Genomic DNA, 16,868 nt, shown 5'->3' with positions numbered 1-16,868 from the left:
ATTAGCCGCATATCGTTCATAAATTTAATGCATCTGATTGTAATTAACCTGTAACAATATAATGGTCCACAGAATGGTCAAACTACTGTTCCTGTGTGATCATCCTTTCTTTCTTAGCTCCACATTCCTGACGCGGCTTTATAAATACACTGAAATTAACTGCATATTGTTTATTAGTGTAATGCATCTGATTGTAATTAACCTGTAGCAATATAATGGGCCAGGGAATAGCCATAGTATTCCAAATACCATAACTGCTTTAGCGTTGTTACGCTCACTGCATCTTGTTCTTCTTTTTGCTGCTCCCGTTAAGAGTTGCCAGTGCGGATCATCTTTTTCCATATTACTCTCACTGCACCACTTGGAGTATTTATATCACTGTATCTGAGTGTGAATCACAGCAGCAGATGATCGGAAAGAGAATTATCGGTATACAGTTTCAAGTATACACTACCTCAACCACGGCAAAAAGCGTCAAAGCCTTTCCTGTACGGACTTTGCGTTTCAGAAACAGTTTCATCCCAAGAACTCTAAATGCACTCAATCAGTCCATCAAGTGCTCCTTGTAGAACTGTGTATACTTATAAGTACAATCACTTCACTGTAAACTTACACTACAGTTATAATATTGCACAACCTGCGCTATTTTATAAAGCGCGTATGATGACAATATCATTTTTAAGATGAAATGCAGCAAAATATGTTGCTTATAGTATACAGATAAAACTTTAACTTCATTTAAATAATCTGTATTGTTAATAATTAAACATGTGAGGACACGGTGCCGCAGCGTATAGCTAGTTCAAGGATAGCTCCTGCCTTGCGCTGTATTCTTGCTGGTGCTGACGCGACACTGGAAGGATAGACGAATAGAATAATTAAACATGTACTACGAAGATATTTCAATGTTCCTTAAAAGTTTTGAAGAATCGGTGTTCTAAGCTTACAAATGGCTTAACGTCTATTACAGAGCTGATTGTGTGGCGATTGGAGAAAGAAAAGTATGGACAGGAATTGGAGGTTAGTACGTTTGAAAGAGACAGTACTTCTGTAATAAATTATTTCATCGAAGGTCGCACATGGCACAGCAAGCCTCTTGCGTGAGATATGAACAATCACTGCGCCACCGTGTTCCCATGTTTAATAACATGCTTTAACTCCTATCATCATGAAAATGATATCACGTATACATCTCAGTATTTTAATTATTCAGAGAGCTGTAATATCTCGAATGTAATGCATTCTGTGTCCTGTCGGAGAAAGAGAAAGAACGGAAGCACGTAGTGATTCACACACAGAGCACATAGAAGATCAAACACAGAACAAAGCATTTAACATGCTACTTGAGAAACTAGTAAAATAAACGATTTTAACATGAAGTTTATGATGTTCTACTTTAATGGCAAAATAAACTACGTGATTAAAGTGGAAATTTCGAGATTAAAGTTGACATTTCGTGCTTTTTTCCCACTGTGTGCCTATGTTTTTTGTTTGTACCCTAATAAGCTTTCATATGACACTCAGACGGTGGGCTACAACTTACCTTTTCACGGCGACTTTGATATGTGATTTCTTTTTTATTTCGGGCACTGTGCGACTTTGTGAATTTGATCTTTCGAGTTTTTCCGACACTCTGTCACTTGATCAACTTTCTTTTGCTGATTATTACACTGTTTAAACCAACAAATAGAACGTTTTTCCTTTGCCTCCACTTGGTATTCGCTGAAATTCTTATATTTTCCCATGTGCTTTTCCCATTGTCTTTTCACAGAAGGCTATTTATATTGATTTGCATATTCAAAGAGGCGTAATTCTGGGAGGAGTTGGGGCGGGACAGAAGGCGCGTGCACGTGCGTTTCTTTTCACGCTGATCGGGATTTATGTAGTGGAAGAACGTGAAAGTATGCGTGCGCACAGATTCCTGCATCTGGATTTTTCTGTGCGTACGCACAATTCCGCTTTTGTGCTTACGCCATGTTATAGTGTGAGTTCTACGCACGGCGTTATACATGAGGCCCCAGGTCTGAATCACATAGAAAAATGGTGAGACATTCTAATATATAGGAGAACGGTACCTGTTAAAGGTGCCCAACTCCTATAGCTGGACTGAAAACTGTTTATCTCTGTTTATTTGATGTTTATTAAGTGAGTCACAACTAAAAAGACTTACTTGTATAGGGATGGAACAAAATATGACATAAGTATTTTCATGGCTTCTTGGGATGTCCTGTTTGGTCACCACCACTAAAATATATCATGGAAGAACAGCTAAACAACAAGTATAATTAACAAGGAGCTCTTTTACAAGCACATACTAACCAGTGTTTATAAGATGGACTCCAGTGCAAACTAATAGCTACTACAACTATTTGTGCTATCCTAGTGGTCAGCTGTATGCTGACTCCATTTTGCTGATGCACCATTCTTTTATTTTGTGAGATGCTACAGAGGATCAGAGGTGGAAACAGAGGCAAAGTCACAAATAAACTTCTGGGTTACAGTTTTCTTGGCTGAAAACAGAAATCTGGCAAGTGTTGGTGTTAAAACCAAGTCAATTCATAGAGTACTTAATAAATCAGTGCCCATAAAACATTAACTGTAATCATGCGTTTAACAGCATACATATTATACATTGGGTTTAGAACGTATTCAGACCCCTTCACTTTATGCACAGTTTATTATGTTGAATATTGTATTTTAAATGGATAAATAAGCCATTTTTGCCCATCAATCTACACTTGGTAACCCATAATGACAAACTGAAAACAAAATTTTGGAAATGTTTTAAAATTTATTGAAAATCAACAATTGAAATCTCTCATTCATATAGATATTCAGATCATTTGCTGCAGCACTCCAAAATTTGGTCAGGTGCATTCTTTTTGCTTTAACTATTCTTGATATGTGACCAGAACTTGGTTGGAGTCCATCTGTAGCAACATTAATTGATTGGACATTGTTTGGGAAGGCACACACATGTGTTTATAAGGACACACTGCACATCAGGATTCTCTGTAGACTCCCACAATAAATTTGAGGTGAGGCATAGATGAGGGCAGGGGGATGAAACCTTTTTTAAAGCTTTCAGTATTATTGGGAGCACGGTGGCCTTAATAACTGTAAAATGGAAGAAGTTTGGAGCCACCAGAACTAAGTAACCAGGCAAGAAAGGCTTTGGTCAAGGAGGAGACTAAAAGCCTAATGGTGACTCTAACAGAGGATGAGAAGTCCTGCCAGAAGGATAACTATCTCAGCAGCACTACATCATTTAAGGCATTTATGGTAGAATGGCTAGACGGAATCCATTCTTACCAAACAGTATTTAAAGGACTCTGAGAGCATGAGGAAAAACATTCTCTGATCTGATCAAACAAAAATTGAACTCTATGGGCAGAACTCCAAGCACTATGCACTGCTCTTCACCTGCCTAATACCATTACTACGGTGACATATGGTGGTGGTAGCATCATGCTATGGTGGTGATCCTCAGTGGCAGGGACAAGGAGACTGGTCAAAATTGAGGAAAGGATGAATGCAGCCAAATACCGAGAGAACTTCTCCCAGATGCACCTGACATCAGACTAGTGCAATGTTTCACCTTTCAGCATGACAATAACCTGAAGCACACTGCCAGGACAACCCTGAATTGGCTTCAGGACAAGTCTCTGACTGTCTTTGAATGGTCCAGTCAAAGTCCAGGCTTTAGCACTAGAGAATGTCTGTGGAGAGACCTGAACATGGTAGTTTATAGATGCCTCCCATCTAATCAAAAGGAGCTTGAGAAGATCTGTCAGGCAGAAGAAAAAAATTGCCCCAATCTAAGTGTGCACAGCTTGTAGAGACTTACCCATGAATACTCAAAGCTGTACTTGCTGCTAAAGGGACTTCTATAAAGTACTGAATAAAGGGTTTGAGTACTTACATGAATGAGAGATTTCAGCTTTTGACTTTTAATAAATTTAATTCAAATTTGTCTGAAAACATGCTTTCACTTTGTTATTATGGGTTATTGAGTGTCGACTGATGGGCAAAAATGACAAATTTATCACTTTAAAGTTAAATCTGGAAGACAATAAAGTGTGCAGAAAGTGGAAGGGTATGAATGCTTTCTAAATCCTCTGTATATAAAAATGCAAATTGGTTATCTTTGTAAGGTAAAATCTACTGGATTGATTTTATTCAGAATAAATACACTTGTAGAATTTTACACTGCTAATAACGATGCCAAGTCTCACTTAGATTGCTGGTTCATTTATGAAATACTGTGTGAACAGACTTTCATCACCAGAAACACACATAGACAGACATTATTGGATAAGCTGTGGAATTGTGTTCAGAAATGTAATTCTGTTGAAACTGAAAGTTGAAATCTTGACCCTATTATAATACTTTCCTTATAGTGTATACTGTACATATACTCTCTCTCTCTGTATATATATATATATATATATATATATATATATATATATATATATATATATATATATATATATATATATATGCAGGGAAAATAAATATATAGAGCATAATCATTAGCACTGTCACTTTCAAATGCGGGGACTTGGGTTCAAACTCTCGCTTGGGGTATAGCATTGCACCTTTTCTCTGTGTCTGCATGCATTTTAAGTATACTGGTTTTCCCATTGAATTACATAAAAGAGTGTTAGATTAATTAGGGATTCTCTGTAGAGGTGGATGGATGGAAGATTACCTAAGAAAAATGAATACAAGGTGATAAACAATTCTATACTATTGTCACGTTACACTCTAGGTGTTAAGGACTGAATCTATCCTGAAGACTAGGACAGATAGCTCAAAAGCATCCTGAACGTGTTCCCTCTGGTTTATTTTAGCTGTGGATGATTAACACATTTACAGTGTATATGAATGAATGAATGAACCCATTCATTTGGTATATTTATTTTTTCATACAAATGAAAGATAAATGTCTTATCAGCCTTCCTACTAATTAACTGTCAGCCGTGACATTTTAGCAAATCATTACCTTAGTGAACGAGCTTAAACGTGCTAGCATAGCCATTATCAGGCCAAGTACATGCAGATGTGATCTTTCTTTCCTTGCCACCGATAAGACAAGCAGTCCTTATTAAGCAGCAATGTTTATAATGAGATAGCTTTGCAAATGCTTGTCCATTAAGTCAGTGACAACCACTTTCAAATCAATGTTTCCCTTTTCAGGTTTTACTTAGAATACAAAGAACGTGATTTCTGTTTTCCTGATTCATAAAATCCATATCTGTAAACTCTAATATGTTGTGTTAAATCACTCCATAACTGAACTAAAAATCATCTACACATTGCCACCTGGTGCTATGGTCTGAACAACTGCTAACATTTTTTGCAATTAGACCCTTTAGGAGAAATGACAGGTGATTATGGGATTTACATTTGGTTTAGGATGATTAACTGCATGGCATCAAAACTCTAACTTGTTGTGAAGAGGCGATGCTTTGCAAGCACCGAGGAGTGCTAATTTTACACTGCATAATTGTCTGCTTATGAATATTAGGCATGCTAGAAATAACAACAAAGATGCCAATGAATCATGAACTGTGGGTTCAAGGAATTGTATTTGTGCAACTATGTTTTGGATTTAAGGTACCAGTGATTTTAGGAAGCCCAATAAACCCATTGGGGTTTATTTAATTTTCATCCATAGGTGAGAATCACAATTCCATATTTTGCAAACAAAATGTGAGCTGCTAATTTAGTCCATCCTCATTGATTGCAAATACCTTTCAACTGTTGAATATTTTGTTCAGGTGCATCCAAGACAAGTTAATCTACATTCAAAGCACAGGCAAGAGAAACATCATATTTCATAAGAGGACAATGTTCTGTATTTTAAACAGGCAACCCCTCCATATGCACCTAAAGGTTTGCAGAATGTGACAGTCCTTGTTTCATATTCCTTATTATTGTTATTATTTCATTACTTTCATCCAACATGCATACCCAACTGTAAATAAGATATTCTTAATGTTTATGACAGATTGCATTGAGGATTAATAATGCATCATCATCACATTCAGAAAATGATGAATTGATAAGCCCTCTAAGATATGCATGTAACTATCTTCTTTATAGTGCACTGTGTGCTATTTATTTTCAGTACAAATACATATGTTTTATGTAAATGCACCAAGTTAAAAAACACACTGCATTTTAAAATGTAGCCTATTGTCTGCACAGAAACATGCTGGTCACACTCTTGGTGTCTGATGATTAATTCCTGTTAGGATTTGTCTGGAGAGATATGGAATTAATGAGTGAATGACAAATGTGAACTTATTTTTTCTCTCCACAAAGAGAATTGTAAACATATTGTTGCCTAGCAATGTGGCTCAAAACAACAATTTGTACACAGTTAAGTCCTGATTTGATATTATTTTATATATTTTACATGATGGTGAATTGATTAGAAGCCTTCTTAAGTCATTCTGAAATTTAAGTAATTAAATGAATAAGTAAGAACTAATTCAATGTAATACAGTAACAATAAATGAAAAAATAAATACACTGTAGTGGCTGCTTTTTTAGTTACATATATCTACTGCAGTACTACCCAGTAGGACCCCCTTTTGCCCCTAGTTCAACCATATACTACAAAGAGTGGATTTAGTAAGGTTCTGGAAACATTCCTAAGAGATTTTGTTCCATGCTGACTCAATAGCATGAATCAGTACTTGCCAATGTTTGGCTGCATATTCATACTTCAAATCTCCTGTTCCTTCTCACTGCAAAGATACCCTACTGGACTGAGACACTATGCATGCCATTGGAGTAAACTGAAGTCTCTGTAACATGGAGTTTGAGATGATGCATGCTTTTTCACTGACTGTAGTACTGTATATGTTGCAGATAGATAGATAGATAGATAGATAGATAGATAGATAGATAGATAGATAGATAGATAGATAGATAGATAGATAGATAGATAGATAGATAAAATACTGTTTATACTGTATAATATATATAAACAGTATATTTAGAGAGAATATATATATATATATATATATATATATATATATATATATATATATATATATATATATATATATGTGTGTGTGTATTATAAAAAAAAATCTTGGTGGAAGGGAGACCAGGGAGACAACACGTGATCTTCTCGGAAGACACTTAAAAGACCCGCGAGATGAAAGAGATTGGCCATGGAGCATCTCGTGGGGACCTTAAACATGAGACTTGGTGCCAAGAGATTGCAATTTGACATCCCGCGAGAGACACTATAATGTCACGCGAGACAAGGTAGTGAGACAACATTTAAAACAAGTTCACGGACATCTAACCAAGCAGTTGTTAGACTGCTTTTGGTAGTCAGACATCATGTGCTCCCAGCTCTTTAAAAAACAATGACAAGCAGAACACGCAGCTTGCCAGCAGCAGCAGTTGGAAGCCAGCAGATGATCCGACTGCAACTCCTTAGCGTGCGTTCAGCCCCCCCCCCTTCACAACGCAAGTGGCAGAGACACGAAGTGGCAAAAGGACAGCTGCTGTACAGGCTTTTAAATGATTGACACATAGCGCGACAAACATAATGGGCTGTTCGCCAGCAGCAGCAGCAAGACAACATGATCTGCCTGCATTTCCTTAGCATACGTTCAGCCGCCCTCCCTTCACAACGAGAGCAGCGTTATATGTCCTGCGAGAAAGAGATTTAACCACACCCAAGGTGGGAAATAAAAGACAAGTATTGTTTTTACAAAAGTTTTAAAGTAATAGTGAAAATAATGCATATGTAACAATTCCCATTGTATATCCGGTAAACCAAACCCAGGGGTGGGCAAGCGAAGCGAGCAGGGGGCGGAGCCTCCTAGTATATATATATACTAGCAAAATACCCGCGCTTCGCAGCAGAGAAGTAGTGTGTTAAAGAGGTTATGAAAAAGTAAAGGAAACATTTTAAAAATAACGTAACATGATTGTCAATGTAATTGTGTTGTCATTGTTATGAGTGTTGCTGTCATATATATATACATATACACATATACACACACATATACAGATATATTATATATACATATACACATATATTTTTTATATATATATTTTATATATATATATATATATATATATATATATATATACACATACATACATACATACATACATATACACACATAGATGCACTTACAATAACATAGAAATCAATATAAACAACATTAACATCATTATCATATGAGAATATGAAGTAATATATAAGAAGCACATTTCATATAAATATAAATTATTAAACAGTAAAATCTTCTTCAATAATTTGCTACCGTGGCTTTTCGTTGGTCTGTCCAGGATTTTAAATCACATGTAGCTTGCAAACCATTTCACGTATTGACTTGAAATGTGGTACACATATAATACGTCACGTCTGCTATCCGCTTTATGGGTGATGAATGTATTACTGTTTTTATGTTTATTTTATTTTAGAATCAACTCCTATCTGCGCACACCAGGGCGGCCGTGGGCAGATGCGTATGGTGTATTCACTCCATGTTATCGTGCATTGCGCTGTCACTGGTATTTTCATAAAAGAATTTGAACAATATATAAGAAGCGTATAAATTATTAAACAGTAAAACATTAACATTTAAGAAGTAAAGTTACATTGAGTACTACTGCAGTGCCTTCGGGTATACCTCATTTTTTCTTTGCCCATTACATGCTTAAATGTATACATTTTTTGGTGTACCTACCCGAGAACACGCGACATATAACCGACCGTGGGAGAAGCATGGATTTTAAACACACGTTGAGTTCATCTGCTGGTCTCCCTCGTGGAATAACTGGTAATGTTTGAGTAAAATCTACAGCGAGTAAAACGACATTACCTCCTTTTTTTTTTTTTACGATCTCTGAGATCTTGCTTTTTTCGGTTCAAGGCTTCATAAGCTCTTTTATGTTCAATGTTGTACTTAATAAGTACTAATTATCCCAAACCATCATCTTTGAATGTTGCAAGACTTTCGCCTTGTATGTAGATCGGGGTAATTACATTCATTGCATTCCTAGTCTGAATCACAATCTGATTGTATGGGTGGTTACCTGGCACTGTAGGGTTGCCACCCGTCCTTTAAAATACGGAATCGTGCCGCGTTTGAGAATGAAATTGCGCGTCCCGTTTTGAATCAATACTGGACGGGATTTATCCCGTATTTTTTTATCATTTTTTTTTTAAAGCAGCGTCTCATGCAAATCATCCCACACGCATTTTATGAAGATGCCTCCTTTCGTACTTTTGATTGGGTAATACTTGATGTCATCGTTAGTTTGATTGGTGTTTTTAACTGTCCAGTGAGGAGGGCGTGTCTTTTAAGTACAGTCTGCAAAGTGTTGGCACTGAGATATGGCGTCAGCGCCATAGTTGAAGCCCCTAACGTTGCGGTCAGCAAGTCGGCTAACATCCGCCATGTGCCGTCTTTCAGTTGCGAGAAGCAGATCATAGAATGGTTGAAACTGTTGCCCCTAACGTTGCGCCACGGCGTGTGCTTCGTTTATACCTCGTGTCTTCTCATTAAACTTTTATCTCGCGAATATGTTATTGCAATCCGCAGCGGGAGCGTTTCTATTAACTTAATTTAAACTTACGTTTTACACCGTGCTTTGTTGCCCTTATGAACACGCTTGTATGCTTAACTCGCTCCGTTCTCAATTGTTTAATTAATTTTTTGCTCTTCGCTGTTTGCGGCTGTTCCTCCATTTCCCCCTACTTCGTTCTTTTATCTCGCGAATATGTCATTGCAATCCTTAACGGGAGCGTTTCAATAAACTGATTGAAAATAGTTTTGCATTTACCTTTTTAGTAAAAGGCGAGCTTTTAAGCATGAGAAATCACCCCGTAAATGCACACGTTTAATTGGACATGTGTTAATATGTATGGTTACACAGTATTAAAAGACAGTGAACGTCAGTTACCTTTCTTCCCGCGTTTGATAAAAGGTGAGCTTTTAAGCCTGAGAAATCACCCCGTAAATGCACATGTTTAATTGCACATGTGTTAATATGTATGCTCACACAGTATTAAAAGACAGTCAAAAATTAACGTCATTTACCTTCGTTCCCGCGTGTGACTCGTGCTGTAAATCTCTTCCTTGTTTTTAGTTCACGTGATTACGTAGGAGGCGTGATGACGCGATACGTGACTCCGCCTCCTCCATTACAGTGTATGGACAAAAAATATGTTCCAGTTATGACCATTACGCTTTGAATTTCGAAATGAAACCTGCCTAACTTTTGTAAGTAAGCTGTAAGGAATGAGCCTGCCAAATTTCAGCCTTCCACCTACACGGGAAGTTGGAGAATTAGTGATGAGTCAGTCAGTCAGTCAGTCAGTGAGTGAGTCAGTCAGTGAGGGCTTTGCCTTTTATTATTATAGATTAATAATACACCAACTGGGTCGTCCCTTTCAGTAGTCCCTTTTAATAAGTCTTTAAAGTGGAGGGTCGAGAAAGGGCAGAGACAGTTGCCATCAAAGGGGAGTTTCATGGGACTCAAGGGTAAAAAGTGATGGTACCAACAGCAACAGCAGCCCCTCATTTCCCAGATATATATATATTGTAAGCACGGGTCGAAACACCATCAGACAAACACCAGCACTTTACAAAACACATGTTTATTAATGAAATAAAGTTTGCACAACACACAGCGCACCCAGCACCAATCACTCCCAACATGGGCCTTTCTCTCACTGTCCGTGGGCCGCCTCTTCCTCCAGCCACTGGAGCTTGGTCCTGCTCCTGCTCCTGACTCTAGCTCCTCGACTCTAGGAAGGCGGCCCCTTTTATATTCACCCGGATGTGCTCCAGGTGCGTGATGAAGTTCTTCCAGTGGCACTTCCTGGGGTGGTGGAAGTGCCGCATGAGCACCCGGAAGCACTCCAGGTGTCGCTGGAAGGATCTTCCCCCGTCTTCCCATGTGTGGCGGAAGTGCAGAGCTCCCGGGCTTTAGGAGATTTTGGGTGCCCCCTGGCGGTAGCCATGGGCCCCCACGGGTTTGTGCCTTCTTGCTCCATTCCCATAGTCCCCTGCTTATCCAGGGTGGTTGCCCCCTTGCAGTCTGGGGGACGTACTGACTGCCTCTTAGTCCTACCAGGCATCCCGGTAGGACTAGCCCTGCCCCATCTGGCTAGTGTTATGTAAGAAGCCCAGCTACACAGGAGGAGGTGTCTTTTGCACTAAGAGCGATCTGCCAGATGGAACTCCACTGACTGTTCCCTTATTCTACGGTAAAGAGCTGAATAATTTGTTGTTTTACCCTAGAGGCTATTTACAGTGAAGACAAGAGGCATGATTTACTTTTATTAAACAGGACAACCCAGTTGGTATCCCAACTCTTCATCTATTCGGTGACCTGTCATTCCTGCACTCTGACATAATATATTAGGACAGTATTGTGGCTACATTATTAGGAGATAGAACACAAAATCTTAGCACGGTTATTGTCTTTGAGGAGTTTCTGTACCTGTGTTTGCTTTTTTTTTTTTTTTTTTATTCTCCATATATCCTGCTTTACCGCCTCATTTCTAAAAACACACATTGATGAACTGATGTGTCATCCAGGATTTGCTTCCATCTTGCGTTCTAAGTTTCCATGGGTAGTCTATCTTTGACTCTGAACTGGATCAGCAAGTTACAAAATAGGCTGAAGGATGGATGCATTGGTTTTAGTAGCTGTAGCAACACTCATTTCAGAATGATGGGGGACTGAAGCCCATCCTAGCAGACTTGGGTACAAGCAGACAGGGACCCCACAAACAGGGTACCAGTCCACACCTGCTCACACCACATCTGTTTTTACCTACAAATGAATTTAAATACATATTTTTAGAATAAGGGAGGAAAACCACACAGTCAGGAAGAATGTGTGAACTGTACACATTGTTCAAGTCAAAATCTGAACCCATAATGCAGGATCTGACAGGTGGCACTGCTATCCAATCCGCTGGATACGCACTCATTTAGTACTTACAATATAAACTGACAAGACACAAGCATATTTATATCTATGTGGCAGGTAGAATGGTGACTAATGAACTGGACTTTTTACCATTAGGCTGCCAGTTAAATTTCAGTTTCTGACAATGTGATAGCCAATACGGCATTAAACAGCCCAGTGCCCCAACTGTAAGAAAGCAAGTGTGTATACTGTAAAAAAAAAAATTGCCTGCAATTTAATAGTTAAACAAATGGCACCTGAGTCAAAACACTGTCAGGGGATAGACCAGTATATGAGTTGTTTTAGTAAAATGCTTGCCGTCAAAAATTATAATTTTGTCATTATTAATATAAAATTGAACTGTTTAATTCCATTTCTAATTTCATCTTATGGTTGTCTTCAATTTATAATATATTTACAATACATTTTTCCTGTGTTAGATTAAAACCAACACTAAACAATATTGAAATTTAAAAATATGTAAATAGACAGTTGGTTTAGTGATTAGGCATAATAATTAGATGTGTTTCAACCCAACTCCTGTAGTCCAGTGAAGTATAAAATGTTGATTTTCTGAAAGGAAAAATTAGCAACTTTGCAGCAAAGTGGGCGTTCCCTTATGCAAATAGGCTAACTTTATGCAAATTTAGAATTCTGTACCATTGTGAGTTTACATCAATGTATCAATTATTCAAAATAATCTTGTACACTGAAACAACTAATGGATATTAACAGCTAAAACACTACTTAAATGTATATTTTCGTGAATTTACGCATTTAATATTATTTTAACCGTATATTGTAAAGCAATTTTTAATGTGAAACTAAACGATAAATGTAATGTATTTTTGCATGTCGTCTTGGGTAAAAGCATCCACTAAACATACAATAATGTCCGTGCAACCATTTTCTGAACCTGCTAAAACCAAAAACTATATTTTGGGAGGGTCAAACCCGATTAGCATCACAGGACATAACCACACGTACACCGACCCTCACTTCTACCGTGCCAAAGTTTAGTTTCTAATTAACCTATTATGCGTGCCCTTGGGAAATTGGAAGAAATCAATTGATTTGAATAACACCCACTAGCACACGTGAAGGGCGTGAAATTTTCAGAGAAATGGTCGCTGGAGCTCTGCGACAGACGCACTTACTCGTCTGAATGTAATTAAATATTCCGTACCTGGTGAGCCCCCTAAATGCATATAAACCAACACACAGGAGTCATACGCGTCTCTTATTGCACTATATAGCGGAAGATCAGATTCAGTTCTATAAATAAACGGAACAAAACTCCGACTGTAAATCCATGTAGTTCATTCAAAAGCAGACAAAGTCCAGCATCATAACTGCGCTTACAAAGCAATCGAGAAATTCGACAGTAGTGCTTATGAATACAAGAGGGGATAAGCAGATCCTTAGAAACCACTTGTATGAATAAAATCGCGCAAACCGAAAGCTATCTAAATGAAGTTAATGTACACGTTTCTCCAGATAAATACCATCTCACAAATTGAAGTGAGTAATGTTCAGTCAACAAATCCATAAACAAGAGACGGTTGGCAATTTATTTAAACGTACTCTTTTGAAATTAAACGGGAGGAATCCATTTTATCGATCAATAAATACAACATACAAATATAAATTAACAGAAAAGCGTAGTTAATCGTGTCTATAGTTCCTACACACGACTTTGCTTAGTAAGGTCATATCAGGAATGAATCGCTGCTCTGAGAAAAACGCGACGGGTAAGTAAATAAGTAGGCACTCGACTGCTACCGCATCTGATAAATGCGTGTCATCAATAAACTGTAAAGGAACAGATGAAATGGTAAATAAGCGCACAACGGTTACAGCGATAGCAAATTTAAACCTGTTGCTTTGCAGTGATTGAGCAACCAATTCAAATTTCAGTTTGCACACCTTTGTTATGGTTAGGCGCGTTAAGTGAATTATTCATTCCATTTTTCCCCGAAGTTGACGTGGATGTTTATCAACAGGTCATTTTTCTTTTTCTTCACGCAGAGTCCTTAAAGAATCTACAAACCTCCAGATAAAAAGAGGCCAAACGGTGGGCACATCATATCGTCTCGGATCTGCGCAATGGCTACATTTGCACTCAATTTTCTTTGAAACAGGCAAACCGTGAGCGTTAGATGATGGGAGGGGGCAGCAATTGGGTGGGGTGAGGAGTCTCAAAACGCAGACTGAAATGACTTCGTCTCTTTGCAGGAAAAAACGGGCTCCCAAGGCTTTGGAAAAGACGCAACGTAAATACACACATACATGCTCACATAAAAAAAGACGCCACCCGGGTGGCACAGGCAAGCCGATCCGTCAGACGCGTTCATCAGGTTGCAGACGGCTGTAGTTCCCTTGAAAGTAAAAGCAACACCGGCGCCTATTTTTAGAACAGCTCCCTCCCCAGTGCGATTCGGAGACTGGAGGTGTGGGTGGGGAGAAGGGGAAAGAATGAGTAAGTGAGAGAGAGAGAGCGAGCGAGCGGCTATGCAAGCTGGAAGCGTCTTCCTAAATTTCTAGCGCTGTTACCGTAATCACGAATGCGACGAGTGGAATTACAGTTTCACGTGTGGGGTGGGGGAGGCTTAAGTGTCTCTGGTGGCTGAAGAGATAGCCTATATAACAGCAGGGCGTGTTTATTTTCTCAAGGAGTTAACACGGTCCCTGCGCTGGAGTATATGATGTGTGCTAATTGATCGCGAAATCTGTTCCGTCTGCATTGAACATACTGTTAAATATTCTGGAAGCGAATAAACCCTAAAAAGAAGAGACGAAGCGGCGCATTTTGGATTTTTTTCCCTCTCTTGTTGATTGAATCCGTTTTCGTGTCGCATTTGTTTGCACATGTACTTATTCCATCTGACGCGTCTAGGCTACTGGAAATAAGGATTGACTCAATCAGAAGCAAAAGATTTTTGAGGAAAAGTGACATACTTCTCTTTCTGACACTTTGCAACCTATTCAGTCCTACATCGTGAAGACTTCTTAAGTTTTAACAAAATAAATGCAAGTCTGAACGCCTTCAAAAATATTTTTTGGTTACTTTTAAAAAGGTGTAGCGGATCAACAGCGGATGATACAGAAGAGATTGCGCTGAGCTAATGTGGAGATAGAGGATACGTGCTTGGGGGGAGTTACTATAGTTTAGTGGCTGCATTCTATTTCAAAATTCTATCGGAATTACGAAAAAGTTGAGGGATTCTATGAATTTATTATAAGGTATTTATGCTTTTTTAATATAGTGCCCGCCCCTCTTAAACGCTGAGACGAGTAAAGAGGTGAAAGCGGCATCGACTTTCAGCCAAGTAAATTTATGTTACCTCATTTTAAACATATATGTAACAAATTTATTGCCTCTAATTTTGCTGTTAAGAAATTATTTAATTAACCGTTGTAACCATAACTGAAGTATTTTACTACACATATTCTGTAATAATACATACAATTCTATTTTTTTACTAGAGGACGTTCAAAAGTTTAAAATAATCCCATTTTGATTCATGAATACACATATTTTGATTACCTCTATAGGCATTTATTTTTGTTAGGTTTATTCACCGAATATAAGATTGTCATTTCTATCTTAGCTATTAGATTATTCAGCTGACCTTAAGTTATTAATGAATTATCCTGGTGTTGCTTAACCAATAATTTATTCATATTGATAGTTTTATTAAATGCTGCTTTTTTTACATGGTTTCAGAAAGAAATTGTAAATCAAAGGAAAAATTAACAAGAGAGTCAATTATATTTGGATGGGGGTGTACATCCTGTTGCAGGTCGGTTATCAAGGTCAAATGAGAGACACGTCTTGGCTCACAGACTAGGTGAGACGGTCATTAACTAGTAGACACAATACGACTGTAAGGGGTTGTAAAAGGTAACCAGCCCACCTAAATCTATGATCAGTTCAGTGTGTGTTTCATCCTATCGTGGACGCAAGTCTGGCAACAAACCTCCCTCTAAAACATGTTTGAAAGAAGAGATGGGAAAGGGGGACGAATCCGACAAAGTCATAATCAATGTTGGGGGCACTCGGCACGAGACTTATAGGAGTACGCTTAGAACGCTGCCAGGCACGCGGTTGGCTTGGCTTGCAGACCCAGATGCCCAGGGTAATTTTGACTTTGACACACGGCAACATGAGTTCTTCTTTGATCGTCACCCAGGCATCTTTGCCTATGTGCTCAATTACTACAGGACAGGCAAGCTACACTGCCCAGCTGATGTCTGTGGACCCTTGTTTGAAGAAGAGCTGGCTTTCTGGGGTATCGATGAGACAGATGTGGAGCCTTGCTGCTGGATGACCTACCGGCAACATCGTGATGCTGAAGAAGCCTTGGATATCTTTGAGGCTCCCGACCAGGAGGACAGTGGTAGTGGAACCCTGGATGAAGATAGAGAAGTGACCAGGCACCTGGGTGTTGAGAGTGGCCCAGACAGGCATCGAAGCTGCTGGGAAGTCTGGCAACCTAAAATATGGGCACTCTTTGAAGACCCATACTCCTCACTGGCTGCCAGGGTAAGTTTCACTTTAGATGCAGCTGTATTTTAAAAAAATAATAAAAAAAAGGGCCACTCTTGATTACTGTTGACCGCTAGATAGCTTTGCACTTTTCATCCTTCTCATATGTGTATAACACCCCCCCCCCCCCCCCCAAAAAAAAAATCCATCCTTCAGCCAACCTTTCCTAAATGTTAGTGCTTCTTTCTATTGTGGAAAATCTCTCCAGTTAAAGATATGTGTTAACAGCATGCAGGCAAGACGGTGGGCGCCTGCATGCTGTGCAGTTATTCAAAACACAATCATCTGAATCATTATTTTATAAAGGTGATACAAAAGTGAATTGTCCTGAATCATCTCACCACAGTGTCCC

The 16,868-nt window shown here is 38.6% G+C and overlaps 1 protein-coding gene across 2 annotated transcripts in view; it reads left to right on the top strand.

Moving 5' to 3' along the window:
* Nucleotides 1–14,197: 14,197 nt before the first annotated feature.
* kcnc4 (potassium voltage-gated channel, Shaw-related subfamily, member 4) overlaps nt 14,198–16,868 on the top strand; it is a 154,943-nt gene continuing 152,272 nt past the window's right edge. The window contains exon 1 of one of the 2 annotated variants that reach the window (XM_028797115.2): nt 14,198–16,513. In XM_028797115.2, the coding sequence (XP_028652948.1) occupies nt 15,893–16,513 (621 nt within the window). In that variant the 5' untranslated portion in view covers nt 14,198–15,892. The remainder of the gene's footprint in view (nt 16,514–16,868) is intronic. The other variant, XM_028797114.2, reaches the window with a different exon arrangement.

This window comes from Erpetoichthys calabaricus, chromosome 3 (assembly GCF_900747795.2).
Source record: "Erpetoichthys calabaricus chromosome 3, fErpCal1.3, whole genome shotgun sequence".
In the NCBI taxonomy this organism is placed as follows: Eukaryota; Metazoa; Chordata; class Cladistia; order Polypteriformes; family Polypteridae; genus Erpetoichthys; species Erpetoichthys calabaricus.
This window is presented reverse-complemented; position numbering and strand designations above follow the sequence as displayed.